We start from the raw sequence: 20,485 nt of genomic DNA, 5'->3' as shown, positions 1-20,485 counted from the left end.
TTTTTTTGAGAGAGAGAGAATGGCATCCTGCTGTGAGACTATATTTTTTTTCTTCATGGCACCTAAGGCCCTACACATTAATTAGCTTGTGTGCTAGGCAAAATGAACCTAGCATGGTAGAAATCATGCAGCTAAGTCTTCATTGTTAGTTTAATCAGCTTCTGGGAATCGACCTCTTGTCTCTAAGCAGCTAAAAGCTAAGGAGAGCAGGTAAATATTTCATACTAAAATCCTTACTACGGTACAAGGTAGTGACAATACTAAGGCTCATTAAAAGAGAAAAAGAACTGCAGCCATCATATGGACTTATAATGCATATAATAATGAATGTTAATTTTATGTAAATGCACAAAGGGTTCCATCAAAACCCCCATTGTGCATTTGCACCCCTTTGACACCAGCTGGTTCAGTGGCTTGCAGGAGATGTGTTTAGCCAAACACATCTTCTGCTTACCCGTGCACATGCATACTCCCCATCAGCCAAATCCAGCACTGGCTTACAGGAGCGTCCCCAGACGTCTAATAAGACCCCTCCACACGCATGGACAGAAAGCGCTTCCATTGATCTCAGTAGGAGCACTTTCCTGATGGTGAAACTGGCATGAAATTTGGACAGCAACAAGGATGGTGCGCCAGAGATCAGAGTTGCGCACATTTTAGGAACCGGTTACTTTTATGCGGAAAGTACTAAATACTCTTGCTTTTTTAGATACAGATATGTTTTTCAATCTGTCACTCTTTGTAATAGAGTAATATATGTTTGCAACTGCTTATAAAAATATTGTAAACTGGTAATCTAGTAAACCTGGAAAATGTAACTTAATGTGCCAAATGCGTGTCATAAAGAACAAAAACTGAACAAATGCCTGTTCTGGATTCGTTCACATTTCATTATTGAGGACTAATATATACTATACTTTACAGCTACATGAATTACAGTAAAAAAATCTAAGTAACAGAAGATATAAAACTCTTCTTTAGAAATCCCTGCCAAATACATTAGAACTGTACAAATCTAGAATTTTGGACCGAATCAAACCCAAAATCATGACTACATTTCTTAAATCAAACCACAAAGTGAATGTAAGATATGACACCAGTGGATTCCAACAATATTTGCCTAGTCCCTAAATATATGTACATGATAAAAATGTTGAAATACTATACTATATATTTGGTGGTAAGCTACTGAATAAAATTGTCATGTAAGCAGATGCTTCACCTGATAAATTCCTGTATTCAAAAAATAGTCCAAAACTAGAGGTTCAGAGGCTTAGATTTAATATTTACTTTAGATAAGTAGAATGGCCTCTTAGTAGAAGTAGTAGAGGCTAATACAGTGAGGAAATTTAAACATGCATGGGATAGGCATAAAGCAATCCTGAATCTAAGATGAGATCAAAGGCCGATTAATGTTTGAGTCTTCAATAATGGGCAGATGTGATGGGCAGAATGGTTCTTCTGTGCCATCAAATTTTATGTTTCAATGATTTGGCTGGTGGAAATTTTTCTTAACGCCATTGACTATGCAGTAAGGCTATGATAATTGCTTTATGGGCGATTAAAGATTTTGATATATATTCCATAATGATTGTGATATATATATATATATATGCCACCTTTAGGGGTTTTAGGGATCAGTTCTTGGGGAAAAATAGAACGCGGGGACAGATGTCTTAATGGATGGATGGTTCAAAGGAAGTCAACATTCACAGTGAATTTCTAAATAGACCATATACCATTTTGAGAGCTTTGGTTATGGTTGTGAGATGCTGTTGTAATCGGTTGCAGATTGTGTGTGATTTAATGTCAGAAATATCAGTATTTTCCAGCTGCAATGTCTTCCTGAAACCTAATACATTGAGAGGAAATTTAGGCTGTTGAACCTGCAGGGCAGAAATCCCTACTGAGACGTAGCATGTTGCAAGACAAACCATCACCAAATGATATGTCATCCGTGAAACAGTTAATCACACGTGACCTTGAACTAACCGCTAAGATGTTCTATGGCATGTATAGTCCCATTACTAGAAGTGCTACATTTCAAGGTCATTTAAGCCAATAGCTTTCATTACCTAATCAAGAGTTTTTAACTCAGGAGTATTTCCTTACATCGGTTGGAATTTTTTTATGAGCAAGTGTGTTATCCTAGCAGTGGTTTATCTACTCCTTTAAATACATTTGCATACAAATGAATTGGTATTTATTTACAAAAGTGATACATATATTTAAACATTTTGTGTATTGTATATTGAAGGGATAAGAAGTCTTGAATAAAACCTTTTTTTAATTGAAAACTGCTATGCAAATGTGCGTGCATTAAAGAGGTGTTTATCTGGTGTTTATACCTCTCCTTTCCTGGCTGGTCCCTTTAAGGGAAGCCCTGACTCTCCAATTCAGCTTTTCACAGGTTAAACATGTGGCCACTGGGGATCATGGGCTATGAACAGCCCATAGAGCTGTAAGCTCCACAACAGCATAGACTTTGATCTCGGCTCCCACGTGGCCACCTTGCGAGGCTCTGATGCTGAGCGTCGTGAGGTGGGCAACTGGTACCCCCTTTTTGGTGCCAGTGCCACCCCTCCACACCTCTTCCTGCACACCCCCAAAATAGGTGTCCTTATGTAGTCACCTTAAATGTTTATGATATGGGAACATGTGCATTTGTTTAACTTGTATTGCTGTTTTTCATGGGACTTAATAATCTGCAGTAATTGCATCGCATGCAGTAATTAAAAGTACTATTTTACATTCTATAAAGCTTTTAAAACCTTGTATAACACTAGATTTCACGTCACCACTATACATTTATAGCAAGGGAAAAAAACGCACATTTCTCATGAGAAAGCTACAAAATTATTTGTTATGCAGGTACTTGGGTTTTAGAAAATTACACATTCTGCAGTGTATGAAAACAAAGTGATTTCAGAATTCTGAGCTGCACACGCAAACAAAGCACTGCTGCCTGTCCTGCAAAGTTGCTATTTTTTGCATTCAGCTCTAATTATGCAGAAAATAATTAGCTTGGCTATGTGACAAAATATGCCCTGTTTAGCCTGTAATAAGTAAATTAGCATGCCGCAAACTACGAAGATTGTATCTAAATGTGTGGAAAAGGAGTTAATTTTCACAGCAGTAAGTGTTGAGGTCAGAAGCTTTTCTCAATAATGGATCAAAGTACAAAGACATAGAAAATACATTTATTTGACGTTATGGTGGAATGAATCTATTTATATTTAAAAAAGATTTCCAGGGCACACCTTCTTTTTACATGTTGATTTCCTTCTGTGAGTTTTTATATCCCACATATTTCAAGGAATCATCACAGGTGGTAGCCAGCAACTTAAGTAAAAGATGAGTTGCTGAGAGGTTAAACAAATCCATGAACTTTCCAGGCAGGGTTGGGAGACATATAAAACACTTCTAAGGACCGCATACAGCTTGTGGACTTCAGTTTAAAGAACATCAGCCTAAATAAATCCTATAAATCCTGGAGGTTATCATTTCAAAGGAACTAAATATAATTTGTATGTTCATATTCTAGTAAACTGTTATGATGTAGAATTGTAGTGATGAATTTGTATCTTACTTGCATAGGACCTATAAATCAATAGTGGCCCAAACAGCTGTTTGAAGGGACACTCCAGTGCCACATGCAGCGTCACCATTTGGATATGCATATTATAGAACTTTCATTCTTTAGCTGTAAGAAAAAAAGAACATAAAAGCATACTTACGATCAGGATAAGCTGCAGCTCCAGAGGTACAGCATACACCCCTTCTGTTGTGCAATTTTTGTGTGTTTGGCTGCATGATGCACTCCGTCAGTGTCAGGAAAACACTCCCTTTGAAATCATTGTTAGCAGTCTCGTTAGACCCCATGAAACTCTTGCATGAGCCAGGACTGACTCACAACCACACGCACTTTAATCTCCCTTCATCCTTTCATTCATTCACTCCTCACCTCTTCTAATGCCACTCAACAACCTGGGCTTATGGTAAGCAGGGACCAGCTGGGGGGAGAGCAGAATTTCTATCATGCTTTCATGATCTCCTGATAAAGTGTTAGTTAAAAATGCTCGTGTAAAGATGAACTGTCCTACTAGGGTTAATTGATTGCCAATATCACACTTCACACTTCATATGTAAAGCCAACCCTGGTCTTTGCTTTTTGACTTATCCTACAGACAGCCATAATAGACATTTTTTTTCCACCTACCTTTGGCTAAACACAATTTATTTCTTTAACAGACCTACTGAATGCATATTGCGGATACTAAACTTTTTTCTAGTAGTACATATCTGCCATGGCATATAACATGCCATATAATAGATTTACCTACACTAATACATCAATTAAAATGTACACGCATTAGTTGCTTAGTTCATTCTTGGTGTTTAAATGGCACGGATCTTAATTATTCTGGGCTTTGTGAAAAGTATAATTACCCCTTCACCTCTTCAGCTCTGAAAGGATTTACTATACAGTCTTCTAGCGCTAATGTCTTTTGCTGATATACCCATTGCAGAATATGTTACCCAAAAGCTGTGTAGGTGGTTTTAATTATTCATTACTCGGTTTCTTCTTTATAGCATTCCCAGCTGCGTTTTATTATTCAAAGCTTAATGCATAGTGAGACAAGCACATTAACTCTCACAATCCAGGATGTCCATATCACATTGCTCACCAACTCCGTCTGGCGTTGGGAAAGTTGTCAGAAAAGACGCTGAAATGATTGTTAGGCATTTTTTTAATTGGAAAAGACATGCTATGAATATATTTTTTCACAATTAACACCGGGGAAACCATTGTATCTCGTATTGACTAAACCAATAAAATTGAACCAAATATCCTAAAGTTAATCACTTGGGTTAATCAATATTACTTGGGTGCTTTTGATTAGTACATTGAAGCATATCCACTATACTTGTTCAGTTTGACTGGAATGGCATCTGAGGTATAGCTAATGATGGAATATGTGAAATTACTTATTTTTGAGGGTTTTTTTTAGTGTACTATATACGAAATATTGGGAGATATATATATATATATATATATATATATATATATATATATAAGAATTGTATGAAAAAGTCATTTTTGTTCTTGAAAAACAAAATGTACTTGTAGATACACAATGGTTAAACATACAAATAAAAATATTGCACACCAAGTTGCACGATGCTATGTATATTTAGTGGGGAATATCCGCATCCCAATATGCAAAATAAAAACATAAGTACAAATCAATCTTTCCAACAATGTAAAAAGCAATGAACAAAAAGGCAAGAAAAACATTGGATCAGTGGCGTTTTCTGGCCTAGGTAGACTTGGGCAGCAGTTATAGTGGGATGGTGCCCCTTGTGGGCGAACAAGCTCTCTGTAGCATCACTGTTCACTGGGTCAGTTAAATGGGAGATCACTGATCTCGCCAACTGCCCCTTTAACACTACATCACAGCTTCTATAGATTCCTTTTCTCTGGCACTGTGTGTCTTTTAAAATGTGCCGTCCCACAATACAACATCATGTCCCGACACTCAGCATTAAGGACTGCGGCAAGGAGGGGGAGGCGATGGGGTTCCCAAACTTTCTGATAATCGGGTAATCTTTTTTTAAGGCTCATATTCTGTTATCATGAAGGAAGGCCATCTGAATCATGCAACCGCTATCTTATTTTTCTAGATTGCATGTTGTGTATAATAGTCTGTTTTTATATTGATTGGAACTGAAAAGCTTTGTGTTCCTTCACATAATCCTTTGATAAAAAATCACAGTGGAAAAAATATGATAAAAATGCATATAACATAATTATTAAAGAAGGGGTTAAAGTTTACTGTCTAGTCCCGAAATTTTTTATTTTTATTTTATTTTTTAATGGATTTTGGAGTCATTTTTGCATGGACTCCAATGTGTTTTACCACATGTAAACTGGAGCATGTATTCTTTAGTTATTGGAGTCCTGCTGAGTTCTACTGAGCATGTGCGAGGAGCATACCATGGTGTTCCCTGCTTTCAGTAGAGGCAGCTGAGGGGGAGTTAAATGAGACAGAAGAACTCCAAACTTAAAGAATGTCTACACCTATTTGCATTGAGGTTCATTTGAAATGGACTAATATGCATTCAACATGAAAACAGGGCCGCCATGTTCCTTTAAGATCTTTTTGCCATGTCTTCCATGTGGTCTTTTAAGTGCTTCTTCCTTTGTTGTGTTCTCGTACAGCAGGTATCCTTTCTGCTGTAGCATTCCTTGGAGTAGGCAGACATTGGGTTATTATATTTGTTCTGTAGGCAACCTTTCCAAATGTGATTTAACAAATGCTAATTAAACGCAGCTGCGCTCTGTTGTCAGTTTATAGATACTAAAGCACATTGCAGCTTGCTTCAGGAATAAATCCATGCTACTCTTTCCTCTATCTCGCACTAATGTGATCCTCTGTAATTTTATGACACCCATAGTTAAAATAGCAGTAAAGTTAGCAAAGCTGATCTTGTGCACATGATTTTGAAAACACATATGGGGATTCTCGTAGCTTTTCCAACAACCACAGAATGCCGATCACTGGTTTATCATTAGAACAGAGAGCATTGTGACTTGATTCTACCCTGCCGGGAGTACTTGTGATATATACCTTACAAGGCCGCTAGTAAATATATATATATATATATATAAATGCTTTCAAAAATAGACATAATAGTTAATTTTTATCATTTAACAAAATACAAAGTGAGTAAACAGAAGAAAAATCTAAATCAAATTGTGTGCCCTTTTAACATTTCTGTTGTGTTTGTGTTTAGCTGCAATTTTCTTCTTTCTCATTTAGTGCACCCACACAAAGTATATATTGTGTTTTTCAGGACGCAAAGGGTTTTCTTTAGATACAATTATTTTGATCATATCTAATAAAAAAAAAAAATAAAGTATGATGAAAAATTGAAAAATTTGAATAGCCCATTTTCAAAGATGTCCCAAATAGGGCACAGGATGACCAGATGTAAGAATTCCAAACTGAAAAATGTGCATGTCCCAAATGTGGCCTTTTACCCCCCCCCCAACAACCCGACAATCCAATGCATTGGTGGTATCACTGTACTCGGTTTTCCATGCAATCAGACCTTAGTGCGTTTATAGTATTGGGGAGAAAACTGGAAACCTAACACTATGTAACACCAAATTAAGAGACCTGGTTCATTCTGTTTCAGAACATCAGCCCTGCTGTATTGGATATAGAGGTTTGGTAATGGTAATCTGATACAAAGCATGCTCATAAGTGATAATTGATAATGCATCAATCAACTGGATGTGGATACATGAGATCTAATTCACTTTTCTATCCATTGCAGTGCTGGACCCAAAGGAGATAACATATATGAATGGAGGTCAACCATACTAGGGCCTCCTGGCTCAGTATACGAAGGGGGTGTTTTCTTTCTCGATATCACATTCTCACCTGACTACCCCTTTAAGCCACCAAAGGTTAGTAGGACAATTTAATGTTAATTTTATTGCATTCCCAATACCTAACCTGCAATGTATCTTGCAATCCTGCTACAATCTGGTCAATTGATTTCATGCAGTGCATTTCATAGAAGCTGTTCATTTGGATTATTGCCATGGTATATCACACTAATTAATCTCTATGTGAAAATTATTTGTTTATGTAGAAGGCTTGTACTGATTTATTGCAGTCTATTCTATTTATTTGAATGTATGCCAGGACAAAACTGTGGTTATTCCAGTTACTTTGTATAAAACCAGTTCATTATTGGTAGAAAAGCTTACTTCAATGAAAGAATCCAGTTCAATTGCTCTTATCATATGGAACCTATAATTTTGTCTAGGTAAGTTGTGCCTTATATTTTGCACATTAGCTCTTAAAACTATCAGTAACAGAGAAGAGATCTCTTAAGTAGAGTCTCGCAGCTCCGCTTTTTTCTAGCATATTCTTGTTCTTCTCTCTGTCTTGAGTCTTCTTTCTTCATCTGCATCTCGTGAACCGCCACCAAATGTCGGAGCCTCCAGTGATGTCCTGGATTGGAGGATTGAGGAGAGGACGCCACTGGAAGCGCTACCACTTTTGCAGAAGTTCACAGGAGGTTATCTTTGGGTAAAATGACAGAGCTTGCGGAACACCCTCTCCTTGATCCTCTAATTATTGTGGAAATTCAGCAAGAGGCCAAAGGAGGATAGAAGAGAGAAGAACAATAAGAGGAAGAAGTGGAGCTGGGAGACATGGAAGCAGAAGCGATCAGTGGAGAAGGCAGGGAAACTTTCAGAGAACATGAGAGAGTAAATGAGTGTGAGAAAGTGAGTGAGAGTATGAGTGATAGTGAATGCGGGTGTTAGACAAATAATTTTATTACCATATTTAAAAAGCCCCTCGATTTTCGGCCAAAATGAATAGGCGGGAAAATGAAATTTGTTGACTAAAAACTAATGGGCCAAATACGAATAATTTACAAATGTTTACTGTCCATTGTACAGGAATGTTTGGCAGTGGTTGATATAAGATCAAGAGAGATTTTAAAAAGCATTGGTCAGTAGATAAATACTTGGTGAGGCAACCTTTGTTGTTTATCTGTCAACATGTAGCAGTAAGCTGCAATATGTGGGTAAGACTTTCAGTGATAGATTATGTCAACTCGGTCAATGATTTGTTTGACACCCTAATCTCCAGACGTCATGGCATGGTGGCAGGTCCCATGCTTTAATATTCATCAACTTTGACAATAAGGATAACCAGAACAGGGCTTTGCTGCAAATAACATCACAATGTTTACTTATTATATACATACTTTATTTCCCAATTGGTTAAATGAGGAACCTAATTTTGCTTTCATTTTGAACGAAAAAAAGTGTTTAGTTTGGTATCTTCAGAAGGATTTGTTCTGTGACATTGTAGTAAATCTTTTATTTTTCACACTTGTAGGGACTCCTCCTCAATCCGATGGCATTCTCTCATTGTCCTCAATGAAGCAGGAATAATCTGCAAAATGTGTTTTGGGCTTTTGTTATTTGTTATGGAAACACTTGACTCCTTTTTTGCCACCTTCAGCCTTCAAATTGGGGGTGACTTGTTACCCACTCCCACCCTACAATACTGTTAGCAGTATGCGAATCTACACCTGTGCAATTGAGCGTTATTGTATTTTAATTTTTAGTGATACGCTATCACCTACTGTGACTTAGAAGATCCTTTATATGCATTATTTGTTTAGGATGCTCCCTGGGATATGTCCCTTTAAGTATGTTTAATATTTATATAAAAGCTAAGTTTTATATTAAAGATTATCATCATTTTGTATTGATTCCTGGGTTACCCCCATCTACAGAAGTCGTTTTTCAGTCATTTGTGCTTTCTGAAGGAGCTGGGCATGAATTTGCATTATGCTTAGGGTCAGTTGGCTTCACATTGCTGTATCGAAACAAGTGCACATGGGGAAAATAAAACAAAGAAATACTTGTCTGCTGTTCAAGGGCATTTTTAATAAGGCCTCGTGAAGAACACAAACCCCATAATTCATTATATTATCACACACGCGTATTCGTGTATCGGTATGGGTGAGAAGTTCCCTATAAAGCTGTTGATCAAAACTGAAAAACACACATTAATTTTACATTTATATTAAGTATTTTTCATTTTGAAATGCCTGTAATGTTATTTAAGCAAGTGCTCAGCTGCTGGCATGCTGTAGAGGTCATTAAAATCATTACAAGAGCAATGTCCTGATACAGCTTTTTTTTTCTGGAACCCTGCTGACTTAATAATAACCACCTAAGATTGTGTTAAAAGTGCTGGCTCATTATTTAATCCTTCATTCCCTCGTCTCCAGCTGCACATTGGATAATTATTTAGTTATGACATGGATTGCATGGATCATTTAAAAGTGCTATATTATTTGTACTGCCACACACAGATGTTAAAATATATCTCCAAAGCCTTTTTTTGCCATTAGACACTATAATATGAATTAGATTATTTGTTTGAGTATCTACATTTATTTAATTTTTACCTCTATTTTAAAGATATTATATTAATTTCACTTTTCAACAGTACGCTGTCCTTTCTTTGATTATTGAAACCATTTTTGCAGCATACAGCAAACCTTCTTTTTCCCCACTTGATTTCTATCTATATATTGTGCTAGATAAATGCTAGCAAATATAAATATCTAAAGTTATGATGGATTTTTTTTTACTTTGGGACATAAATTACAGCCGCAGAAAAAGAATCTATGGTGGCCACATAATTACATTGTTTCCCTGTATCCTTTTCAATTAATACAGTCCAACTTTCTTGTGTGCGGAGTCAGGTTTGAATAAAAGAAGAAGAAAAAAACCTTACAGATTGCTGCTGGGAGCCATTGAGAGTCACATTTAAATTGAGAGCTTCATTATCAAGTGATCTGTCGTATAACAGCAGTGATTTAAGCAATTTCACATTCCAGATTATCCCCGTTCTTAATTGTTATACCTAATGCACAACGTGGTAATCAGATTTTCTTTTTTTTTTTTCTCATAGGTAGTAACATAAACATTTCCTCTTGTTATTTTCTGTGAAGCTGCCATCATTCTTCCTCGCCCTAAGATATTTGCGGTAATAGCTTTACAGAGGAACTGCACAGTTGTAAACTAATCTCTAGCACAAGGCGCTCATCCACAGTCTGCTTAGCAGTACAAGCAGAGTCCTGGAGGTGTGTTATAAGAACAGTAGAATTCTAATACCATTATTATTAAGTACATTCCATATTGGCTCGACTATAGGCCACACCCTTAAAGTTTGGTGCTATTTTAAAGAAAAAAATGTTTTTAGAGGAAAAATACACAGTGGAATGGTAAAGCAGTATTTTATCTAAGGAACAGTAATACATGTATTTTATCATTTTTGGTATCTATTATGCAGTTAGTCAGCACATGTTATATACAAACAGAAATTTAGAAAGCCAATAGCCATTTTAAGGTCCCCCCCTTAATTCATAATGTACCTTACTTATACATATGCCCCTCTGCTCCCCAAATATGCCACTCTGTCCTCCAGATATGCTTTATAACCCCTGATATGCCACTCTGCACTCTGATATGCTTTATGCCACCCTGATATGCTGCTCTGCCCCCCTCCCCCAGACTTACTAATGCATCCCCAGATGGTGTCTAGCGGGGGCAGCCGGTGGACGTCTGCGCGATGCGCATAGACAACCTCTTCTGCTTCAGTCAAAGAAGCCCCGGCAGAAGCGGAGGTTATCTGCGCTTATCGCACAGGCGTTGACGTCTGCGGGATGCGCTCAGACAGCCTCCGCTGCTGCTGGCCGGTAGTTTCCCCGGGGGCTTCTTTGATGGAGCACCGGAAGGTCATGTCACGTTGGTGCTCCGTCATAGAAGCCCAGGCGGAAGTGCCGGCAGCAGAGGGGGGTTGTCTGCATCGCACAGATGCCCACCGGCTGCCAGAGAGAGGAGGATCCAGGTCCCCTGCAGCACGGTGGGGATCTGGATCCTAACCCTGCTGCTTTGGAGTCGGGCGATACAAATTGCGCATCCCTGCGCTTGACCCTGATTATAGGCCGCACCCCCACTTTAAAGACTTAAAGTGAGGGGGGGTGCGGCCTATAATCTGGCCAATACGGCATGTGTATATATAAATGAGGGACAGAAAATAAGCATATTAGATCGCCCCTCTTTCTCCATACCCCGCTCTTAAATATGCAATGATAATCAGCCAACCACCAAAACGTAGCAGTAAATTAACATTAAAAGGATAGGAATAAATAAAGCAGGAAGAATAATTATACAAACCCTGAGAACAGGAGGTTAAGATGTCCCCTTCAATACACAGATGTTATGGATATATATATATTTATATTCATTCCAGAGACATTTTTTTGCAATTTCATAAGTAACACCATGACACCATAAATTTGTACATGTGGATGTGGTATGTAAATTTGCAAACATTAAATATTTGTACTATCTACTAGCAAAGATTGCAATCTTTAAATGTATAGATTTTGTATTGTTTGTGGGAACTTGTATAATAATACTTATGGTGCATATATTTTGACATTTTGAGCAAAAAATAATTTTATAATAGAAAAAGAAATTTCATTTAGGCCTAAGATATACTGAAAGGATATTTCAGTGGTCTGTCCTATCTGGTCATCCTAACAGATAGGAGTGCCAGATAACATTGTGTGAGGTGAGGGGCTGTTGGATTGTGTGTGTGGGGAGGAGAGGAGCTGTCAAAGATTTGGAGTACGGGGCTCCTGGGGTGGAGGTTCTGCATGATAGTATTGTGTGCGGAGTGGTGAAGGCTGCTGCATTCTGTGTCCCCAGGCAGTTGAGGGGCTGTCAGATACTCTTGTGTAGAGAAAAATAGAAAAGAATATGGAGATAAAGGATGAGATGAAGGAGAGAAAGAAAAGAAGAGAGAAAGGGAAGATAAAAGAAAAGGAGAGAGCAAAAAGGGTTAAAAATGTTTATTTAGCACACTAAACCATACAATTTTGGAAAGTTATACCCCTAACTCTGCAGTTCTATAAGGATTTCATTTTTTTCTTTTTTTGAACATTTGCAAAGTCTACACTATGCTTCTGCATGCGATTAGCTTTGTAATGGCAGAAAGTTTTCGCTTTTGTTTTTTTTATTATTATTATATTTTATTGAGTCAATGTTTTGGCAAATAACATGTCCTTTGTATTGGCGCTCTTCCTATTTTCTCCAAAATAAGTGATTAACTTCAATTCTAAATGCAACACATTATGCATTCAACCTATAATCATTGTTACATGTTCCTCCACAAACAGCCATTTGTGCTGCTCTAAAGTAAAGGATTGTAATTCAAAGGTTGTCCTTGAACAAATGGCTAGATATTTTCACAACAGATCGCATACTAGAAGTACTCAGTAGTTCATAGACATCTTAACTTCCATTACTGTGTTTTGTAGTCTTTGTTATTTTATTATAATGCTGTAATGCATTTTTGTTATGTTGAATGACAGATGGGGGCACGACATCACTGACGGTTCGTTTGTGTGAATATTTCATCATAATAGAAGTGATTTGCCACGCTGTTGTCATTCTAGATATATGCTGAAAGATATATAAGGTGGAAAGGGAAGCATATAACTAAAAAAGTATTAATAAAGCCACCTGGGGATCCAGAAGTCTTGTTGTAAAGATGGTACAGCAGAAGCACAACATCTTTTAACAAGCGTGTTAGGGAGTGTTGTCCTATTCTTGTAACACATACCAGTGAACAACATAGTCTATGTTAAATAAACTATGTAGTTTAGTATTTTATGAGTTAGCTGAACTGTATATTCCGCTTTATTCAATTAATGTGGAATGCAAGGACTTGTAAACACAGACAGGCAACATTTCAATTTTGGCAACTATTATTTGCGTTATTATTACATTATAAAAGCATCATCATGAATTTGTCCTCTGGTATAACATGTTAGCAGACTTAATCGATCTGAAGAGGCCACAAGCACCTTTTGAATAGAATTGTTTGGTTCATTAACCAAATACCTGCTTTGCGGATCTTTTTTTCCCATTTATACGCTGCACTCAAGTGTTTAATCCCAAACACATCTGCGTCTGTTCAGTGAAGGTTGAGTGAATGCAAGTTTCCGGATAAGTCAACAGCTGACAAAATGTCCAACTTAAATATTTACTTCTTCCAATTTATGATTATACTTGACAGAAGCATATCTTGCAGCACAGTCAAGTTGATATGAGTTTGAAAGCAATGTAAAATCATGATTTAATTTAAGTTTCTTGGAAGTTGCTAATGCAAGATGAAATGTGAATTTAAACACCAATTTAAAATGGTTTTTAACCAAGAGGCAATGTGTGTGTACCTGCCCATAGGGAGCTTATCATTTTCCCCGGAGGGCATGGAGTCTACCTGAACGAGTGGTATAAGGGCTGTCAATTACTGGTTATCCGGTATAGTCAGTGGAGGATGCCACCACTTGGCGCTACTGGTGCTGATGTCAAGGAGTAGGACTGATTTTCATTGGAAGGACTTTGCCCCGTAACCCGGGGTGAGGTATTTTGGTAGTTGCAATCAGGGGGAAATGAGCTCGAGGTCGGCTCACAGATCCAGCTAGACAGCCTAGTTGATAATTGTCAAAAATTCCTAGCTGATAATTAGCAGTTCAGTTAGTTCAATTCCACCCCAGTTTAGAGCTGTCAGGTTAAATGACAAATGTGCTGACAACCATTTTTTTAAGTAAATGGTAAATTTGCCAAGAGTTTATCTTCTGCTGAGGTCTAGGGTGGCATAAACCATTGCCAATAGTGAAGATATCCTTTAGAAACTGGAGTAAAAGCCATAGTGGCCAACTGGCCAACATTACCTCCGCATAGAGATAATATGCCCTGACACGTCCCATGATTTAATAGGTTTGGATTTTCCTAACTTTCTTATGCTATTAAAACAGCTTTGTGTTCTCATTTACTTTGTATTTATTTTTATACATTATGTCTCTCTAACACTAATTTTGCCTATATTGTGCTTATGTTTATTTAACAATTATTAGTATGTGTATTTTATCCATGTGGGTAGACAGCAGCAGTTTGCAATGCTAAGATTATGCTTGCCATCATTTGTGTTCCTATATACCAAATAAAATATAAATATGTGTTATTGTTTTACCTCATTAAACATCATTGAAGAGCCATTAGCACTGTCTACAGACATATGTTAAGTCTCCTTTTTAACAAATAACGTCAGTACTATACATGGAGAGCTCTGTGCCTGAAGGTAACTCAGATGAAAAGTGTATGTGAATTCTAGTATATTGATGTAACATATGGACAAACTGCATATAGCATTTTATTTTAATAAAAATAGGGTATCCTAATATATTTCCTTTAGAAGGAAGACGATGGTTCATTTTCTACATTTATTGGCTTCCTGTTCTTTAGATTGCAGTAATGACTTCTAATGACATCAAATAATGCAAATCTTAAAAGCTTATATTAGGTAAATGCTGCAAAGGTATGACACCAGTGGATTAGTTATTTTACTTAACAGGTAGATTTAACAAAGCCTATTAAACAAATGTTATAGCATAATAAATACTATGCAGTTTTCAGGCAGATTTGGAGGCTAAGAATAGCCATCAGAACAAAGCCAGAGACGCCGTGTAGCACATGTGGTTTTGGACAAAAGTTGTGCCCTGTTATGATTGCAATTGTCGATATATAAAACCTTCCTTGTTACCGTGAAAATGCATGGACCATGGAGATCAAGACTTTGAATTTACATTCACTAATGTTCAACACAGGGATGCCTGAATACTCATCCTTTTATTATAAATATCTACTACAGTGATGGAAAAAAACCAATAAGTTAACATTACATTTTTACTACCTCTTATGTATAGCGCTCCAACAGATTCTGTAGTGCTATAACAACGAAGGAGAATGAAAAATTAACAGTAACTTTGAGGGAACTGCTCTTGTGAGCTTACTGTTTTTTAGAAATCCCTAATATAACGTCTTGCCTTGTACGTCCATCAAATGGTTTAAGGAACCGTAACAACAAAGTGACAATAGCATTGTATTTTCCTGCAGGTGACCTTTCGGACACGGATTTACCACTGTAACATTAACAGCCAGGGGGTGATCTGCCTCGATATCCTGAAAGATAACTGGAGCCCAGCACTGACCATTTCTAAAGTCCTCCTGTCCATCTGCTCACTGCTCACAGACTGCAACCCTGGTAAGATGTTAACTGTTGCTCATTTTCAGTATTATGCCTGTGTTAACCTCTACATCTCCGTGATGAATTCTCGCCTAGGCTGCGGTGTACTAAATTGACTAGAGGAGGTTTGGCAGCCTTAAGCTTACAAACCCAGCAAAAACGCCCAATTCAAAGCAAGGTCAAATAACACAATACGCTCTAACCATCTTTTTACCTTAAATGTCTTTATACATAATTAATTCATGACCCTGGGCTCTAGTAAACTTAATAAATTATTAAAATTTATAAATTATTATATATAAAAATTGTTTATTAAGTCCAGTACTATATATATATATATATATATATATATATATATATATATATAATAATTTAAAAATTATAATGTATTAAGTTTACTAGGTCCCAGGGTCATGAATGAATTAATGTTTTCATAAATGTAAGACATTTAAGGTAAAATTAGCAGGTGCATTTCAATGTTACATGTGATCAAGAGTCAGTCAGAGAGCAGTTTGTCATTTTGATTTTATTTTCCTGCCTGAAAGGGCAAAGCGTTAATTCAACATACAATTATCCATGTGTAAACAGATTATATAAATGCCCTTGTGGTCAGAATGTACTCTTTCAATTTAAAGATGGTTAGAGCAATGGAAATACATGAAATTGTAATCTATGGGGAATAAACAGCATGCTGAGATCTCCCTCTGTAAGTGTTTTATTGGGCATGTAAACATTTGCTCTTTCTGAACTTATGATGTCATATCAAGCTACATCACAGCCATTTCATTGTAACCTTGCATGATTTAATATAGCGGATGCAATAGCAACAAATTATTTAGAGCATTTTTTTAACCATATAAGAAATAATTTATAAATCATGTAAACATGGAAAATGGTTTCCTGTTAATGATATCTCCTCTGAAGCTACTCACGCTGTATGTTACAATAGTTTGTTGATATTTGACAGATCAGCCTTGATGCACGTGTGTGTGTGCAGACTCAATAGGTGTTTAGTCAGAAACCCCCAAAAATGTAACTTTAATATTCCTGTTTATTTTTATTCCATAGTTCTAGAAAACAAACTGGATATGTCTTGTGATAATTAAACATCACTGGGAAATCATAACAGATTTTGGCACTCCCCATCATCTGTTGAGATGCCCGAACTCCCACTCTCTAGTAAATATTTGGTATTACTCTATAGAATTTCTATATTTTTTTTTGTTTGTAATAACTGGTAGGAGTGGCAAAACCTGGCTGACTTAGAAGAAAAACTCACTGGGCTAAATGTCACTGAATCTCTACTGAGAGCATCCATAAGTCTCTTGGGAAAAACATTCTTGATTCGACTCTATGAATGCAACAAAATGTGTTGATGGTTTGCCTTAATTTCAATAGAAACATATGCTGCTCGTGTTTCACTTGTTTTCCAAACAATATTGCTGTGGACAGAGCTTATTTTATTTTCTGCTACTATTTTGTATGGTTTAATGATGACTACAAGATGTTTTTGGTGTATAATTATATGTTTGAAGTGCAAAGGTTTGTGAGTTTTTTGTGGAGTATAAACCGCAGCTTAGAAATTTCTTACCCAGGCTTTGGTCTTCTACTTGGCCAAGCAAGTTATGGTAGCCTTCTGTCCTGGACACAAATCCAGCAGAAAGGCACAACTCAAAGCAAAATCAAACAAGACAATGTACTCCGTATTAACCAGTCCTGCATAATACTCGCCCGGACATAAATCCATTTATGTGCAAAAGTGCACATAAATGATCCAGTTTGATATTAATGTTGTTTATAGTGCTTGTTGCTGTAGTCACCATAGTTGCTTTATGTGTAACTACAAATAACAGAAAAGAGGGGGACAAATTGTGATCACGAAAAATCAATTGCCCCTCCACTAAAGTTAGGGTTGCCACCCATTCTGGTTCCACGGGACAGTCCCAAAATAAAGATGTAAGTACCGAGTCCGGGACTTGCCTTTCCAGCCATATAGAGTCCCCTGCATACCTGGGTATGCCATGCACAGATATTATGCTTTCTGGATCCCGTGCCTTCCCAATATGTCATTTTTGAACAAAATATTTAATATATTTTATGTAAGGCACAATTACCCGGATGCAACTTGACCAGTATTAATTATGATCAGAAATCACAATCGGTTTATATAACTTTGATCTTAATATCTTGCCTGGAAGGGCAATGTGTTAATACTTTCGTAAATTGCATAAATGGCCGCATGGCCAGATTTTACTGTTTTGATTTATTTATAGCCATAGAAAGGGAAATACAGGAAATTTTAATCCTATGGAGAATAAATAGCCTGCCAAGATTCCCCACCCCCATTAGTGTTAGCAAAGATACACCGCAGGTTAATACCATAAGTCGACATGGTGTAATGGAGCTGATGCCACAGTTTGTGCGTTGTCAGCGGTGTTACACTAAAAGACGTGAAGGTTACAGTTGCTTTTTTTTAAGGGTTAGTGTTGGCCATCCCTGATGGAAACAAAGAAAAGTAGCAAATCCTGAAAATCTGAACATCACAGATGTTGTGAATGCAGCACATTAAATCCTATTATCACTATTCAAATAAAAGTATTGTCCATTAATCGTATAATGTTTCATTTATATTCTATTTCTGTCCTTGTTATTGGGAACACAAGAGTGTTCACAGCTCCTAAAAAAAAAAAAAAGTCATTTCAGGATTTTAACTCACCCAAGAGGCTGGGATCTGGATGGTTCTGCCAAATGGATTTCATGCTGTGTTTATTTGCCTCTGTAACACAAAACAAAACACACGAGGCTTAAACATTAGATCCAGGCACAGATAAAATGCAAGCGATGACCCCTTACAGATGCTGGAGCAGCAGAACATTGTACAGGGCCAGTCTCATTAGCATATGAATACTGTTCTGCTGCTTCTTATCTAATTGCTTCTTTGATTCACGTTTATATAGACTTGCTGCTAAAGCTAAATCTTCTGTTATGTTTTTTTTGGGGGGAGGGGGTTTTTTATTGTAAAATACGGTTTCTTTGGTTGCATTATTGATCATTTTATTTTTATATTGGGTAATATGGTTGTGAAAAATAATGCTATTATATTTTATTTCAAGACCCAATGGGGAATATTAGAGGTGCTTCTAGGACCAGGAGATTTAAAAAAAAAAACAGCAGAGGACAATCAGATTTCTCTTACTGTCAATGTTCTCTGATTTCTCTTCCTTAATAACCCTTTCATCCTTTTGTTTCTCCCAATGTAACATTTTAACCATCTTTGCACCTCTAATCCATTTTTTGCCATCTTTTTCATCCAATTTTACACTTTCTTTGCCCCCTCCAATTATTTTCCATTCTCAATGTTTAATTTTCATATTTTCTGCCATCACATTGGCTTCTTTTCTTTTCAATGTCCACATAGCTGTCTATTAATCCTTTATCATTCTGTTTCCCTACATGTTATGTTGTCTCCTCAATAACCATAAGCTCCCTTTCTCTGTCTTAGAACCATTCCCTTTGTTTTCCCAGTCTCTGTTCTCATCACCCCTTATCTGTTTCCCTCTCTCTCCTTAATTGTTTTCTCATTCTCTCCTCCACTTAACCCTTCCACCCTTCTCTTCCACGCCCTTGCCTTGTCATCCTATTTTCTGCCCAGTCAACTCCACTTAACCACTCCTCCACTTAAATTCCATCCCCTCCAATGACCTTTAACTCATTCCTCCTACCCACGATTTCCCTTCATCCCTGGCATTTAATAATCTTTTACCCTGCCTCCCAAGACCCACTTCTACATTGTTACATGTGTCTTATACTAGGGTTACTAAGGCAAAGAGCTATTAAATGTCATATCACAGCCTCACTTTCTTAGAAGGTCTTATTCAATGATGAAAGAAAAGGCACATATCACAGCCTCCAATACTGTATGTTGACATATTGTTTATTTAGACTGTTGTATTGTAACTTTACCATAAGATCCTAAAAAGTTACACTGATTGCATAAAATACTCTGTAAGTGTGTATAGATGTAATAAACATTTAGAACCTTAGGAACAGTAACAACATTTCTTTACATTTTAAATAAATAATAATGATTTGCTGGTTGCTTACGCTCTCTTTGCTCACGGTAGACATTCTCCATGATATTTAGGATTATAGATACAAGCTTCCCATCTCCACCTTGTCTTACATGGTTAATGTCCACTTGAAAGCTAATCTCAAGTGTTGAGAATGAAAGTGTTAAAATAATTCATAGTTTGCCCCCTGCAGCTTCTCGCTTCCATCAGTTGAATCCCCTTTCATGGGGACTTGATGGGGTTGATTGCGTTAGAAGAATAACTTAGTTATTGCCCTTTCTAACTAATTTATGAATGTTCAAAATAAAATACGCCATGACTGGGCTCTTCTTGTATAACTGGGCCCTTAGTGAATAGGTTATCAAAGTATAAACCAGATAATGCCATATGGTGTACTTAAACTCCTGTCTGTTTCCATCAGAGGTAGTCCTAGCAGCGAATACCTTATTCATGTGCCTCTCTACCAGCATTAATGCAAACAACTGTTGGTTTAATTGTGTCCTGGTTATTCTATAGATCAGTTTATTACTGCATTGCTAGCCGTTTTTTTTTTTTCTCTTAAATGATTGAGTGTTAATTATTCATCCCCATAATGCATCTTGTTAGCACGTAAACAGCTGCTTTACTAATCAGCACAGTGCAAGAGTGGTATACCAACCTCTAGCGGTGGCTTGCTTGTTTCATTTGTTATAGTGAATTCTAGCC

General features: G+C 37.0%; 1 protein-coding gene across 1 annotated transcript in view; it reads left to right on the top strand.

Moving 5' to 3' along the window:
• The window catches only part of LOC149300775 (ubiquitin-conjugating enzyme E2 E2-like), a 91,971-nt gene that overhangs the window by 60,657 nt on the left and 10,829 nt on the right, over positions 1 to 20,485 (top strand). Inside the window, exons 3-4 of the mRNA XM_089484839.1 lie at positions 7,345 to 7,477; positions 15,581 to 15,728. Of these exons, the coding sequence (XP_089340965.1) occupies positions 7,345 to 7,477; positions 15,581 to 15,728 (281 nt within the window). The remainder of the gene's footprint in view (positions 1 to 7,344; positions 7,478 to 15,580; positions 15,729 to 20,485) is intronic.

This window comes from Sceloporus occidentalis, unplaced genomic scaffold (assembly GCF_023333645.1).
Source record: "Sceloporus occidentalis isolate IW3139 unplaced genomic scaffold, rSceOcc1.0.p SCAF_23, whole genome shotgun sequence".
Lineage (NCBI taxonomy): Eukaryota > Metazoa > Chordata > Lepidosauria > Squamata > Phrynosomatidae > Sceloporus > Sceloporus occidentalis.
This window is presented reverse-complemented; position numbering and strand designations above follow the sequence as displayed.